Source organism: Pongo pygmaeus, chromosome 10, assembly GCF_028885625.2.
Source record: "Pongo pygmaeus isolate AG05252 chromosome 10, NHGRI_mPonPyg2-v2.0_pri, whole genome shotgun sequence".
Taxonomy (NCBI): Eukaryota; Metazoa; Chordata; class Mammalia; order Primates; family Hominidae; genus Pongo; species Pongo pygmaeus.
The window spans coordinates 131,580,585-131,595,999 of NC_072383.2; the positions used below are offsets into that span (position 1 = coordinate 131,580,585).

General features: G+C 50.3%; 1 protein-coding gene across 2 annotated transcripts; it reads left to right on the top strand.

The window, feature by feature from the left end:
- Nucleotides 1-145: 145 nt before the first annotated feature.
- On the top strand, nt 146-13,630 carry PXMP2 (peroxisomal membrane protein 2). 2 transcript variants are annotated; one of them, XM_054444868.2, is made up of 5 exons: nt 146-278; nt 1,823-1,936; nt 4,511-4,673; nt 9,865-9,984; nt 13,264-13,630. In XM_054444868.2, exons 1-5 carry the CDS (start codon nt 157-159, stop codon nt 13,330-13,332), a joined length of 588 nt encoding a protein of 195 aa, XP_054300843.1. In that variant the 5' UTR covers nt 146-156; the 3' UTR covers nt 13,333-13,630. The 2 variants fall into 2 exon arrangements, with proteins under 2 accessions (XP_054300843.1, XP_063502925.1); XM_063646855.1 differs by lacking the exons at nt 4,511-4,673; nt 9,865-9,984.
- Nucleotides 13,631-15,415: the final 1,785 nt, after the last annotated feature.

Genomic DNA, 15,415 nt, shown 5'->3' on the forward strand with positions numbered 1-15,415 from the left:
GCGGCGCACCGTGGGGTTGGGACCGGGAGGCGCTGCGAACCGCGGTGGGGCCGGAAATGTCAGGCGGTCCCCACTCCGCTCTCGGCGCCTCGGGCTCCGCGCCCAGCCAGCCTGAGGTGGGGTCGGTGCCCCCGGCGGCACGGCGCTGGGGAGGCGATGGCGCCGGCCGCGTCCAGGCTGCGGGCCGAAGCCGGGCTCGGGGCGCTGCCGCGGCGGGCGCTCGCCCAGTACTTGCTCTTCCTGCGGCTCTACCCGGTGCTCACCAAGGCGACCACCAGGTGAGCTGGGGCGCGGCCGGAGCGGGAATCGGACGCCGCCCCCGCCCCAGGTCGGCCGCAGCGGCGCGGGGCCTGGACGGGAGCGCGGGGCCGGGACCAGGCTGGGGGCGCGCCCGGGTCAGAACCCCCGCAGCCGGCGCCCTCCGACCCGGCGCTGAACTTCCCGCGGCGACACCCGCGTCCCCAGTCAGCGATTGTGAGGCGCCTCGCGGATCCCGCCCTCCCAGCGCGTGGAGGGCCCGCCCAGACCCGGGGGTCGGCGCTGAGGTTCCACCCCAGGACCCAACAGGGGCCCCGCGCGCCCGGGGAAGCCACGGCAAGCGGAGCGGGTCCACAGGCGCGGGTGAAGACAGGGCCAGGGGAGCGGGTCTGCAGGGCGCGGGTGAAGACAGGGCCAGGGGAGCGGGTCTGCAGGGCGCGGGTGAAGACAGGGCCAGGGGAGCGGGTCTGCAGGGCGTGGGTGAAGACAGAGCCAGGGGAGCGGGTCTGCAGGGCGTGGGTGAAGACAGAGCCAGGGGAGCGGGTCCGCATGGAGCTTGTGGAGACAGGGCCAAGGGAGCGAGTCTGCGGGGCGCGGGTCCGCACGGCGCGGGTGGAGACACGGCCAGGGAAGGTGTTTTTTGAGAAGGTGACATTGAACAGGCTGTGTAAAGAAGTGGAGCAGAGGCTCTCCTGGCACAGGGAACAGCAGGGCAAAGGTCTCTGTTAGGTTTTGAAGGGAAGGCCGGCGTTAAAGAAAGGCGGAGAGAGGTGCAGCTTGGACTCAGTCCCGAGGGAGGGAAGATCTGTGTGTGGAGAACGTGAACCCTGAGCAAGAGGCAGGAGATGTGAAGGGAGTCGCCAGGGATCTGATCCAGAAGGTGTCTAGGTCCGTGCTAGGAATTTTGGACTTTATAGTCCAGAGAGCTTCTCAGAAGGCAAATACAAACCAAGGCCTGGAGGGAGCCACTGGGCCTGTTCCACCTTTTTATGGAAATTTTTATTGTGATAATTGTAGATTCACAAACAGTTACAAGACTAACATGGAGAGATCCCTTGTACACCTTCCCAGTGTCCCCCATTGGTTACAGTCTGTGAAACGTAGTGCAGTATCGACCAGGGCATTGCGTGGACACAGTCCACAGATCCTGTTCGGATTTCTTCATTTTTCTTGTAGTTGTATCTGTTCTGTACAGTTTTATCACATCTGTACATTCATGTGTTCACTACCACATCAAAATGCAAAACAGCGTCATGATAGGGCCGTCCTGTTGCCCGTTCATAACCACACAGCTTCCTTACTCCCAAACTGCCAAATTATAGTATAACATCACAGCCAGGATGTTGACATTGATACTGGAAAGCCACTTGTCCTTACCTGTGTGTTTAAGTCCACCGTCTCCACCTTTTGATACAAGAACTATACACTGCAGCCGCTTTAACAAGAATTCCTACCCCCCGCCCATCTGCTGCACGGCCTCAGAACGGCCCTGCTAATTCACCTGTGGGAAAGGGACACCCTCCCGCTGGTCACGCCTGTTTTCTGATGACCTCCCTCTCCACAGTGGCATTTTGTCAGCACTTGGGAACTTCCTGGCCCAGATGATTGAGAAGAAGCGGAAACAAGAAAACTCTAGAAGTCTAGACGTCAGTGGGCCTCTGAGATACGCCGTTTATGGGTGAGTGCCATACAAGGGGTGGGTTTACCTTGTAGCCGGTGAGTGCAACCAAGCTGGGCACCAAAACCGAGTAGTTTGAGTACTCTTATTTGGAAATATAATTTTTTAAAAAACATTGTAGTAATCATCATGGGAAAAAACTCGAATGGTTCATATAGTTTGTATGGCATGTATACGCATATGTGCTTTATTTGTTTTTTCTTTTTTTTTTGGAGACAGAGTCTCACTCTGTCACCCAGGCTTACTGCAACCTCTGCCTCCCTGGTTCAAATGATTCTCCTGCCTCAGCCTCTCAAATAGCTGGGATTATAGGCACGCACCACCATGCCCAGCTAATTTTTGTATTTTTAGTAGAGATGGGGTTTCACCATGTTGGCCAGGCTGATCTTGAACTCCTGACCTCAAGTGATCCACCTTCCTTGGCCTCCCAAAGTGCTGGGATTACAGTGCTAGGATTACAGCCTCACATTTGTGGTTTATCATGTTTCTTTGTAATTGGATGGGTAGGGGTGACTGTCTTAATTGGGCTGACAGGCAAACCTGAGGACAAGTAACTCAACTTAACCTAAAGTCAGACTTCAGGATTCAAAAACCCTGAAAGCATCCTAGACTGGGCTCATGGAAGAGGAAAACTGACTCCAATTTGACCAGTTAGTTTCTATTGTTATTTTAATTTTTTTTTTTTTTTTTTTTTTTGAGACAGAATCTCGCTCTGTTGCCCAGGCTGGAGTGCAGTGGCGTGATCTTGGCTAACTGCAAGCTCCGCCTTCTGGGTTCACGCCATTCTCCCGACTCAGCCTCCTGAGTAGCTGGGACTACAGGTGCCCGCCACCACGCCTGGGTGATTTTTTGTATTTTTAGTAGAGACAGGGTTTCACCATTCACAGGATGGTCTCAATCTCCTGACCTCGTGATCCGCCCACCTTGGCCTCCCAAAGTGCTGGGATTACAGGCGTGAGCCACAGTGCCCAGCCTCTATTGTTATTTTCATAGTGTAAACATCCAGAAAAGAAATGCTTCGGTACCCTGAAAAATGTCCAATTTCTGAACCACTTTCTGAATTGCAAAAGCACAGTGATTCAAGAGTTTTACCAATTTAATCCACCCTGAGCTCTTGGCCAACAATAATGTTACAGATGGATTATTTGAAGTATTTTCCAACTACAGTGATTTTTTCTTTAATTCAGAATTCCTGAAGATCATTTTTATACTTCCAAGCTTGCTAACTTGAGTCATCATGGATTTTTCTATAATGTATTTAAAGCAGTAATCCCCCGCAAGAGGGGCAGGTGATGAGATCACCTAGCAGGCCTCATCCAAGTACAGTTTTCCCATCCACAGGACTTCAGTTCCTTTCCTCACTGAGAATCCCTGCATAGGCCACATAACCCCCTGTGACTGGGTGGGAAAACACACTGAGAACCACTTATCTAAAGACTGTCAACGTCACAAGTTGAAAGACCCCTCTTTTTGTTGCCGAATTTTATGGAACTGCAGGCCTCTTGTCCCAGTAGATGTGGCAGCTGGTTCCATTCTCTCCCAAGCACACAGGGGACTGATTAGTAGCAATGCACACAAGCTAGAGTGCTGCACCAGGTCCTGCCCCTGCCAGTTAGTTAGTGAGCACCCTTGCCAGTTAGTTAGTGAGCACCCTTGCCAGTTAGTGAGTACCCTTGCCAGTTAGTGAGTGCCCTTGCCAGTTAGTGCCCTCACCAGTTAGTGAGCTCCCTTGCCAGTTAGTTAGTGAGCTCCCTTGCCAGTTAGTTAGTGAGTGCCCTTGCCAGTTAGTGCCCTCGCCAGTTAGTTAGCTCCCTTGCCAGTTAGTTAGTGAGCTCCCTTGCCAGTTAGTTAGTGAGCGCCCTTGCCAGTTAGTGAGTGCCCTTGCCAGTTAGTGAGCACCCTTGCCAGTTAGTTAGCGAGCGCCCTTGCCAGTTAGTTAGCGAGCGCCCTTGCCAGTTAGTTAGTGAGCTCCCTTGCCAGTTAGTGAGTGCCCTTGCCAATTAGTTAGTGAGTGCCCTTGCCAGTTAGCCTACTGAGTTCCCTTGCCAGTTAGCCTAGTGAGTTTAAGGAAAAGCTCTACAATCAGGGACATGTCTGATGATTCATTATTGAGTGCTTCTCAAAGCCAGGCCCTGTTCTGGGCACTGCACTGGACAGAAGACGTAGCCTGCCTTGTGGAGCCTTCCTTCTAGGGGGGAGGAGAGGCACAGACTAACCTAACAGATGAGATAAGGACAGTGCTAGGCAGAAAATGAACCAGGGCCAAGAGTGTTAGCACACATGTACACACATGCTGGGACAACGTGGAAGCTGACAGTGTGAGGAGGAGTGAGCCAACATGGCTAGGTGGGGAAGCACTGGGAGCAGAGAGTCAACAGCAGGAGCAAGACTGGTCTGTTAGAGCAACAGAGACAGAGCGCCCCTGAAGCCGACTTGTCTGTACAGACCTGTGTGGCCAATACTGAGGGACATCAGGAAGCAGGGCTTAGGACCTGGGATTTGGGGGTGAAGCTAGACCAGAGAAGAGCACATCCAGAGAACCACAATCTGGCTCACACCCCCTGGGGGCCTCAGGTTCTTCTTCACAGGGCCGCTGAGTCACTTCTTCTACTTCTTCATGGAACATTGGATCCCTCCTGAGGTCCCCCTGGCAGGGCTCAGGAGGCTCCTCCTGGACCGCCTCGTCTTTGCACCGGCCTTCCTCATGTTGTTCTTCCTCATCATGAACTTTCTGGAGGTGGGTGTCTGTCACAGCACTTACTGCAGCTCTTTGTTTAGCGCAGGGATTCTTCACCTGACATTCCCGGCAGAATTCAGAGGGTCTGCAGACTTTTCACTCAAATTGAAATTTTGCATTTTCCTTTATGAATACAGGAAGCAAACGTCTAGTATTGGCAGGACCTGTTTGTACCCAGTAGAGTCACTTTGTTTATTTATTTATTTAAAGACAGGGTTTCACTCTGTCACCCAGGCTGCAGTGCAGTAGCACAATCACAGCTCACTGCAGCCTCAAACTCCTGGTTCAGGCGATCCTCCTGCCTCAGCCTCCCAAGCAGCTGGGACTACATGTGCGTGCCACCACACCCAGCTAATCAGATATTTTTATATCACATCAGTTGTTACAGATATCTCGAAATGCAATTTATGCTCATTACTACTTGGACCTGCCTTTAGAGGTCTTGTTACTGTGTAAAGAAAGAAACAGGCCGGGTGCAGTGGCTCACGCCTATAATCCCAGCACTTTGGGAGGCCGAGGCGGGTGGATTACCTGAGGTCAGGAGTTCGAGACCAGGCTGGCCAACATGGCGAAACCTCGTCTCTACTAAAAATACAAAAAAATTAGCTGGGCACAGTGGCGGTCACCTGTAGTCCCAGCTACTCGGGAAGCTGAGGCAGGAGAATGGCGTGAACCCAGGAGGTGGAGCTTGCATTGAGCCGAGATTGCGCCACTACACTCTAGCCTGGGTAACGGAGCAAGACTCCATCTCAAAAACAAAAAACAAAAAACAAAAATTAGCCAGGCATGGTGGTGCATGCCTGTAATCCCAGCTACTCGGAAGGCTGAGGCAGGAGAATCGCTTGAAGCCAGGAGGTGGAGGTTGTGGTGAGCTGAGATTGTGCTATTGCACTCCAGCCTGAGCGACAGAGCAAGACTGTGTCTCAAAAAAAAAAAAAAAAGAAAAAAGAAACAGGGCTGGGTGTGGTGGTGCACACCTGTAATCCCAGCACTTTGGGAGGCCAAGGCCAGTGGATAGCTTGAGGCCAGGAGTTCCGGACCATCCTGGGCAACGTGGTGAAAACCCATCTCTCAAAAAATAAAAAATGAGCCAGTGTGGTGATGTGCACCTGTAGTTCCAGTTATTCCGGAGGCTGAGGTGAGAGGATCCCTTGAGCCCAAGATGTGGAGGCTGCAGTGAGCAGAGATCGCACCACTGCACTCCAGCCTGGGTAACAGAGCAAGACACTGGTTCAAAAGACAAAAAAAAAAAAAAAAGAAATACATTAGTCTGTCAAAATTTTTCCTGAATATTTTGATAACTGTATTTCAGTACTATTGGTTCTTTTTGTAATCCTAATTTTATTTATTTATTTATTTTATTTATTTTTTTGAGGCAGAGTCTCGCCCTATTGCCCAAGCTAGAGTGCAGTGGCGCGATTTCGGCTCACTGCAACCTCTGCCTCCCGGGTTCAAATGATTCTCCTGCCTCAGCCTCCTGAGTAGCTGGGATTACAGGAGCCCGCCACCACACCCAGCTTATTTTTGTATTTTTAGTAGAGACGGGGTTTCACCATGTTGGCCAGGCTTGTCTTGAACTCCTGACCTCGTGATCCGCCTGCCTCGGCCTCCCAAAGTGCTGGGATTACAAGCGTGAGCCACTGCACCCAGCCATATTTTATTTTATACATTACAAAACATGATTCTGAGAAGGGGGTCCACAGGCTTCACTAAACTGCCAAAGAAATCTGTGGCACAAGAAGTTTGAGACCCCTACAGATAACACAGAAGAGTTCCGGGCCTGGAGGTTAACCTACTGGCATAATCCCAGTCAGAATCCAATGCATGGGAGTTGTGTTCACCTGCACTCAGCAGGTGTATCTGTTCTGACTGTCCCACCTTCCCTGTTCACGAGCACCTTCAAATCTTCACCATCTGTAGGAGCACCAGCCAGGTTGTGCTGTGTGTCTGAGACGTGTCACTTTTTTTTTTTTTTTTTTTTTTGAGATGGAGTCTCACTCTGTTGCCCAGGCTGGAGTGCAGTGGCGTGATCTTGGCTCACTGCAACCTTCGCCTCTTGGGTTGAAGCAATTCTCTGCCTCAGCCTCCTGAATAGTTGGGATTGCAGGTGCCTGCCACCATGCCCGGCTAATTGTTTTGTATTTTTAGTAGAGACGGGGTTTCACCATCCTGGCCAGGTTGGTATTGAACTCCTGACCTCATGATCCACCCACCTCGGCCTCTCGAAGTGCTAGGATTACAGGCGTGAGCTACTGCACCTGGTGTCACCTTCTGTCCTGAAAGTAATTTGTTTTAACCATTCACTTCTCCATACGGAAGTTCTAAAGGTTCATGTTTTCAAATATGACATTATTTTCCTTCATGCCTTTCCTTACGGGAAGATAACAGAAATATTCTCCTATGCTTTCCTGCGGTATCTGTATGGTTTTACTTGTGTACAGTAGGAGATAGACTTTTGTGTTGATTTTTCCACTTATATAGAAAATTTTCTCATTACCATTTATTGGGCAATCCCCAGTATTTTGAAATATTCTCATTTCCATCTGTACAGGCAATTATCTGCACTTTGTTCTTTTGCTGGATTATTTTCTTTTTTTTGAGATGGAGTCTCACTCTGTCACCCAGGCTGGAGTGTGGTGGCGCAATCTCGGCTCACTGCAAGCTCCGCCTCTTGGGTTCAAGTGATTTTCATGCCTCAGCCTCCAGAGTAGCTGGGACAACAGGCGCCCGCCACCACGCCCGGCTAATTTTTGTATTTTTAGTAGCAACGGAGTTCCTCTGTGTTGGCCAGGCTGGTCTTGAACACCTGGCCTCAAGTGATATGCCCACCTTGGCATTACAGGCATGAGCCACTGTACCCAGCTCTCCCCCTTACTTTAAACAAGAAAATATTTAAGCATTTCTTTAAAATTTTTTTTTTAGTTTATATATATTTAGAGGGCATGAGTGTAGATTTCTTATGTGACTGTGCTGTGGTCTGAGCTTTTAGTTCCCATCACCCAAGTAGTCAGTGGTGATTTTCAACCCTCCTCTCCCCGCCACCTTTTCGAGTCTCTGGTGTCTGTTATTTCCCTCTGTTGGTCCATGTGTACCCACTGTTTAGCCACCACTTATGAGTGAGAACATCGGCTGAGGCAGGAAGGTCACTTGAGCCCAGGATGTTGAGACCAGCCTGGGCAACAGAGTGAGACCCCTTCTCTACAAAAAAATTAAAAATCAAAGGGTTGTGGTGGCACATGGCTGTAGTCCCAGCTACTTAGGAGGCTGAGACGGAGGCTTGATGCCAGGAGGTTGAGGCTGAGTGAGCCGTGATCACGCCACTGCACTCCAGCCAGCATGGGCAACAGAGTGAGGTGGCCAGACCCTGTCTGGAAAAAAAAAAAGTGAGAACATGCAGTATTTGACTTTCCATTTGTGAGTTGTTTCACTTGGGATAATTGCCCCCAGTTCAATCTACGTCACTGCAAAAGACATGCTTTCTTTTTTTTTTTTGACACAGAGTCTCGCTCTTTCATCCAGGCTGGAGTGTAGTGGCGCAATCTCATCTCACTGCAACCTGCGCTCCACGGGTTCAACGATTTTCCTGCCTCAGCCTCCCAAAGTGCTGAGATGACAGGCGTGAGCCACCGTGCCCGGCCGAGTTCATTCTTTTTTTATAGCAGAGTAGTGTTCCGTGGTATATTTATGGCACTTTTTCTTTATCCAGTCCTCTGTTGGGGGACATTGAGGTTGATTCCATGTGTTTGCTGTTGTGGATAGCGCTGTGATAAACGTACGAGGGCAGGGATTGTTTGATATGATTCCTTTTCCTTTGGGTAGAGGCCCAGTAGTGGGATTGCTGGATCAAATGGTGGTTCTATTTTTAGGTCCTTGAGAAATCTCCATACTGTTTTCCAGAAAGGCTGTACTAATTTGCATTCCCACCAGCAGTGTGTAAGTGTTCACTTTTCTCCACATTCTTGCCAGCATCTATTGTTTTTTGACCTTTTTTTTTTTTTTTTTTTTTTTTGAGGCAGAGTTTCACTGTGTCGGCCAGGCTGGAGTGCAGTGACACAATCTCGGCTCACCACAACCTCCGCCTCCCGGGTTCAAGAGATTCTCCTGCCTCAGCCTCCTGAGTAGCTGGGATTACAGGCACACGCCAGCATGCCCAACTAATTTTTGTATTTATTTTTTTTTTTTTAGTAGAGACAGGGTTTTCCCATGTTGGTCAGGCTGGTCTCAAACTCCTGACCTCGTGATCCGCCCACCTCAGCTTCCCAAAGTGCTTAAATTACGGTCATGAGCCACCGCGCCTGGCCACTTGACCTTTTAATAATAGCCATTCTGACTGGCGTGAGGTGGTATCTCCTTGCGGTTTTAATTTGCATTTCTCTGATGATTAGTGATGTTGAACATTTTTTCATGTTTCTTGGCCACTTGTTTTTCTTCTTTTGAAAAATGTTCATGTCCTTTGCCCACTTTTTTAATGAGGTTATTCATTTCTTTCTTGTTGAGTTATGTAAGTTCCTCATATATTCTGGATAACAGTCCTTTGTAGGATGCATAATATGCATATATTTTTTCCCAGGCTGTAGATTGTCTGTTGGTTGTTTCTTTTGCTGTGCTGTGCAGAAGCTTTTTTGTTTAATGAAGTCCTGTTTGTCTGTTTTTGGTTTTGCTGTATTTGCTTTTGAGGACTTAGTCACAAATTCTTTGTCTTGGCCGACGTCCAGAGGAATTGCTCCCAGGATCTTTATGGTTTCAGGTCTTAAATCCACCAGCTGACATTTAGAATGAACTTACTGGGGTCCTTTTTTTTTTTTCATAACTCCTAACAAGTTTTGATTGGAAAGACATCGACTTTGGAGGTTATTTGGGAGGAATTGACAGCATAGCTCTGAGTAGCAGTTCTGGTGCCCAGGGCCAGCCTTGGGAGTCACCTCCTCCAGTTGTCCGCAAGGAGTTTTGGGCCAGGACAGACATCACCGCCAGCATGAGCAGGCTGCTGTCTGGCATCTCACTGATCATTTTCCATCTTGCTGGTTGGCTCCTTAGAGCCGCAGTGCTGAGTACACATGTGTGCTGTCTGTGTACACACAGAACAAAATCCAACAGCAGTTTAAAAACCATCACGATAGGGTTTGGGTGCCCGGAATTTAGTTCTGATGGGCAGTGAGACTGTTCACCACCTGCCTCCCCTCCTTTGCAGGGGAAAGACGCCTCAGCCTTCGCCGCCAAGATGAGGGGGGGCTTCTGGCCAGCGCTGAGGATGAACTGGAGGGTGTGGACGCCACTACAGTTCATCAACATCAACTACGTCCCTCTGAAGGTGAGGGCCACGGGGCTCAGCCTCTGCCAACATTACTTTCTGTCAGCCTTTTCCTTCCTTCCTTCCTTTCTTCCTCTTTCCTTCCTCTTTCCTTCCCCCCTCCCCTCCCCTTCCCTCCCCTCTTCTTTTCTCTTCTCTTCTTTCTGTTGTAGTTTTCCGCTAGACTTGGTTTCACCCGTGTCTAGACTCCTCAACTACCCTTGGATTTTGCCTATGACCCTGAATCATTGCTAGTTTGGGATTCAGGAAGCAACACAGAAGGGGGTCCCGAGTGGTCGTCTTTGACTCTTCTGTTCGTTCAGCAAATTCTCATTAAAAGCTCCCATGCCAGGGATGCCTATGAGTTTTCTAGCCTTTGAAACATACCCAGTCCCAGGAGTATACATTCAGGCAACTTGAATCTATGCTCCTGGGTTGCAGTCCTCAAGCTTGGCCCAAATAAACTCTAGTTATACTTAGAAAAAAAAAGGCCGTCACAGTAGCTCAGGCCTGTAATCCCATCACTATGGAAGGCTGAGGCGGGCAAATCACTTGAAGCCAGGAGTTCAAGACCAGCCTGGCCAACATAGCAAAACCCCATCTCTATTAAAAATACAAAAATTAGCCAGGCATGGTGGCAGGTGCCTGTAGTCCCAGCTACTCAGGTGGCTGAGGCACAAGAATCACTTGAATCCGGGAGGCGGAGGTTGGAGTGAGCTGAGATTGCACCACTGCACTCCAGCCTGGGCAACAGAGTAAGACCCTGTCTCAAAAAATAAACAAAATGTTAAAAAGAAACAAAGCATTCGTGGTCCCTGGGCTCATGAATTACAGCTGAGCCTGAAGGCAGGCACTGTGTGGCATGGGTCCTGCCGCTGACCTGGAAGGGCTGCCTCACCTGCAGCCGTGGCAGCCACACCTGGGGGAGGGGTGGGCCCGTCCAGTTGCAGAGTGAAGGCCTTCTGGGGAAGCTGAGCCTTTCCACTATCCTGTGCATGAAGGAGCTGCTGTGGGGGCTGAGTCAAAGGCGTCAGATTGGGGCTGGGCTGGTGGTGCGGAGGCTGCAGCCCCAGGCTCTGCCACTGGGATCAACTGTCTTTATGCACAGCCGGGGTCCCCAGGACCACTCCCACACTGGGAGGATGGGGTGTAGCACCCCCTGCAGCATGGCAGGACACCCCCAGATGCTACAGGAGGAGGCCTGGCAGAGCCTGCAAGGGCCACATGCTTCCCTCCCCCACAAGGTGTGCCGCCCATCAGGGTTTTTTACTGGCACTCTGGGCGGGCATCTGCCTGCTGCCCCAAAGCTCCAGACCCCTAGAAAGACAGCAGCTGTGTGGAGCCCGCATTGTTGGTGCAAACAGTCCAGGCACAGGGCAGGTGGCCCTTCTGGGAAAGGTGGGTGCCGTCCCAGCCCAGGCTGCTGCTAGGGAGGACCTGGACAGGCCTGCAGTGGCTGGATCTCAGCTGCAGAGAGCCTTCCTGCATTAGCACCGGCTCTGAGCCCTCCCCAGGAGGGAGGAGAGGACCAGGGTGACCCCCGAGGGAGAGGAGGGAGGCGGCCCAGTGTGCGCACACTGCACACACCACAAACACACACACACCAAGAAGCAGCAGGAAACCAGGGGCGCACACAGACAGGACAAAGAGGCAGTTCATCCTTAGCCAAAGTTGCCAGGAGTTAAAGCAAAATAAAACCAAAATTTCCTTTGGCTTTAACAGTGGCCCTTCCCAGAGCAATTTCAGCTCCATGGGGCTGAAGCCAGATTGCCTTGAAGAGTGGGTGGGAATTATTTTTAAAATCACAAGTCTAGAATATCCTCTCAAAGTCTGTGGGGGCCAGGCATGGTGGCTCATGCCTGTAATCCCAGAACTTTGAGAGGCCGAGGCAGAAGGATAACTCGAAGCCAGGAGTTTGAGACCAGTCTGGGCAACATAATGAGACCCCATCTCTATTTTATAAAAATGAATTTTAAAAAGTTTGAGAGGAGGTGAGGAGAAGTGATGGAAGAAGGCTGGGTGGCAGAGGGGGTTCTGACACTCAGAGATGCGGCCATGGTGGGTGCAGATGTGAAGCTGCTTGTGGGATGGGCAAACACGCATATCCAGAAAGAGCAGCTCTGCGGGGTTCCCTAAGGAGTCAGGGTGGATGTGAGCCCCGGCACACTCACAGTGGTGCTTGGGACAGAGGCCCCGCCCTCTGTGATGAGAGAGGAGAAAGTGACAGCTGAGCGGAGAGGAGAGTGGGACATCCTGCCTCAAGCCCCTATGTGCCTCTCCTCTGGAGGGCCAGGGGCTGGGACTGAGGGGAGAGGAAGCCAGGTGGGCATTTTGAGGGGATACAGAAGGGGCAAGTTTGGCCATGTGGAGGATGGGAGAGCATGCTGACTGCAGAGACAAAGACTTCTGGGCAGAGGGGGCTGGGGCTTGTCCAGCTGTGGTCAGCATCTGGGGAGGTGAGAAGCAGGAAGGATATAGGATTTTCCAGGGAGTGTGACTGAAGAACAGTAGGCTAAGGAAGCTACAGCCATGGGCCACTGGTTCTCAGGAATTTAGAGAAGGAAGTAGAGACGAGAAGACAGACTGGCTGGGAACACAGAGGATCTGGGATGGAAGAGGGGAGAGCCTGGAAGCCGTGCCTTTGAGTAGCGTGGGGGCAGAGTCACCATCCTAGGTGGGTGCAGGTGTATGAGGAAGCAGCATTCATTCAGCAAGTGTTTCCTGAGCAGTGACTGTGCGCTGTGCTGCTAGACTCGGGGACGCGGTGATTAACCAGACACACAGGCTGCTACTTTCATAGCACCACATGCCAGGGAGAGACTCAGCACCGGACCAGAGGATTCTGGGGAAGGGTGAAGCTGCTGAGTCACCAAAGCAGGGCAGTGGGATGGTGATGGGTTAGAGGAGGGAAGGTCTGGGGCCCCTCCCGTTCGTCAGCTGTGTCCCCTGAGGAGGGTGCAGCCACCTGTATGATGGCTGGTCCTGGAGTGAGCGAGGCTGAACCAGGAGCTAAGGTGTGCAGTGAAGGGGGAAACAGGAGACTGACTTGGCTTTGGGATTCCAGGGCCGCTGTAGCCTGTGAACGCTGTAACTAGGGGACCATTTTTCTTCTCCACTCCTCTCTGCTAGGGGCCTAGCACAGCATTTGGTACAAACAAAGGCTCAGTAAATGCAGTAATGGACAGGTGGTTGGACCAGCCGACCAACAAACGGGTAAACAAATTAACTGGGTGACTGAGGCTGGATAACTGGCCACAGCCTCCCACTGACCATGGCCTGTCGGACTGTTCTTTTTGGCAGTTCCGGGTGCTCTTCGCCAACCTGGCAGCTCTGTTCTGGTATGCCTACCTGGCCTCCTTGGGGAAGTGACGACCGCTGGGAGAACATCAGGTGCACTGTGGATGTGGGTCTGGGGGTCTCACCCGCCCAGCGAGAGCAGAACCAATCCAGTCAGGACGTCACTGACTCTAAATCAGGTGATTCAAGATGCCCGAAAATGATGGATAGAGAAACAGAAATCTCTGAATGTCAGAACCTTGTGTTTTAAAAAGGCAGTCGCTGCCTTCAGGTGGTGCTGCCCCAGAAACTTAAAACTTAGTCGAGGCAGTTTCAATTGTTACTGTGGACTGAATTAGGATCACAATAAACGATAATGCAGGTTCTTCAATGGTGACTTTAATCTCTCAGAACAATTGCTGTTGCTTTGAAAGACATGCATAGCCAGATGTTTTTTAAATTTCCGTGTGTGTGGTACGATACATAAAACACAAAATTTACCATGTATCTGGTCGTGGTGGCTCATGCCTGTCATCCCAGTACTTTGGGAGGCGGAGGCAGGAAGATTGCTTGAGGCCAGGAATTTGAGACCAGCCTGGGCAACACAGTGAGACCTCATTTCTACAAGAAAAAATAAAAAAAGTGTATATATATATATATATATATATATATATATACACACACACACATATATATGTATCTATACATACACATATATATCTATACACACACATATATGTATCTATACACACACATATATATGTATCTATACACATATATATGTATCTATACACATATATATGTATCTATACACATATATATCTATACATATACATATATACGTATCTATACATACATATATATCTATACGTACACACACACACATATATATGTATCTATACATACACACACACACACATACACTCCTGGGATATCTTCCTGCCACAGTCTCCCAAGTAGCTAGGATTATAAGTTCCCACCCAGCCACACCTGGCTAATTGCTTTCTTTTTTTTGTAGAGATGGGGTCTTCCTGTGTTGCCCAGGCTGGTCTTTGAACTCCTGGGATTACAGGTGGGAGCAACTGCAGTGGGCTCTTTTTTTTTTTTTTTTTTTTTGAGACAGAGTCTTGCCCTGTCGCCCAGGCTGGAGTGCAATGGCGTGATCTCAGCTCACTGCAACCTCTGCCTCCTGGGTTCAAGAGATTTCTCCTGCCTCAGCCTCCCGAGTAGCTGGGATTACAGGTGTGCACCACCATGCCCGGCTAATTTTTTGTATCTTTACAAAAAATAAAACCATTTAGAGAAACGGTTTCGCCATGTTGGCCAGGCTGGTCTCGAACTCCTGACCTCATGATTTGCCTGCCTTGGCCTCCCGAAGTGCTGGGATTGGCATGAGCCAACATACCCGGCCCTCTTTCCTTTTAAAAAAGGCTGACTTTTGATTGTCCTTAAGATTCTTTAAAAGAAAATAAAAATAGGCCAGGCTCGGTGGTTCACGCTTGTAATCCCAGCATTTTGGGAGGCTGGGATCACTTGAGGCAGATGGATCACTGAAGGTCAGGAGTTCAGGACCAGCCTGGCCAACATAGTGAAACCCTATCTCTATCAAAAATATAAAAAATTAGCGGCTGGGGAGAGTGGCTCACGCCTGTAATCCCAGTACTTTGGGAGGCCAAGGTGGGCGGATCACGAGGTCAAGAAATCGAGGCCATCCTGGCCAACATGGTGAAACCTCGTCTCTACTAAAAATACAAAAATTAGCAGGGCGTGGGCCAGGCGCGGTGGCTCATGCCTGTAATCCCAGCACTTTGGGAGGCCTAGGCGGGCGGATCACGAGGTCAGGAGATCGAGACCATCCTGGCTAACGCGGTGAAACCCCGTCTCTACTAAAAAAAATACAAAAAATTAGCGGGGCGTGGTGGCGGCGCCTGTAGTCCCAGCTACTCCGGAGGCCGAGGTGGTAGAATGGCATGAACCTGGGAGGCAGAGCTTGCAGTGAGCTGAGATGGCGCCACTGCACTCCAGGCTGGGCAACAGAGCAAGACTCCGTCTCAAAAAAAAAAAAAAAAAAAAAAAATTAGCAGGGCATGGTGGCACGTGCCTGTAATCACAGCTATTCGGGAAGCTAAGGAAGGAGAACTGCTTGAACCTGGGAGGCAGAGGTTGCAGTGAGCCA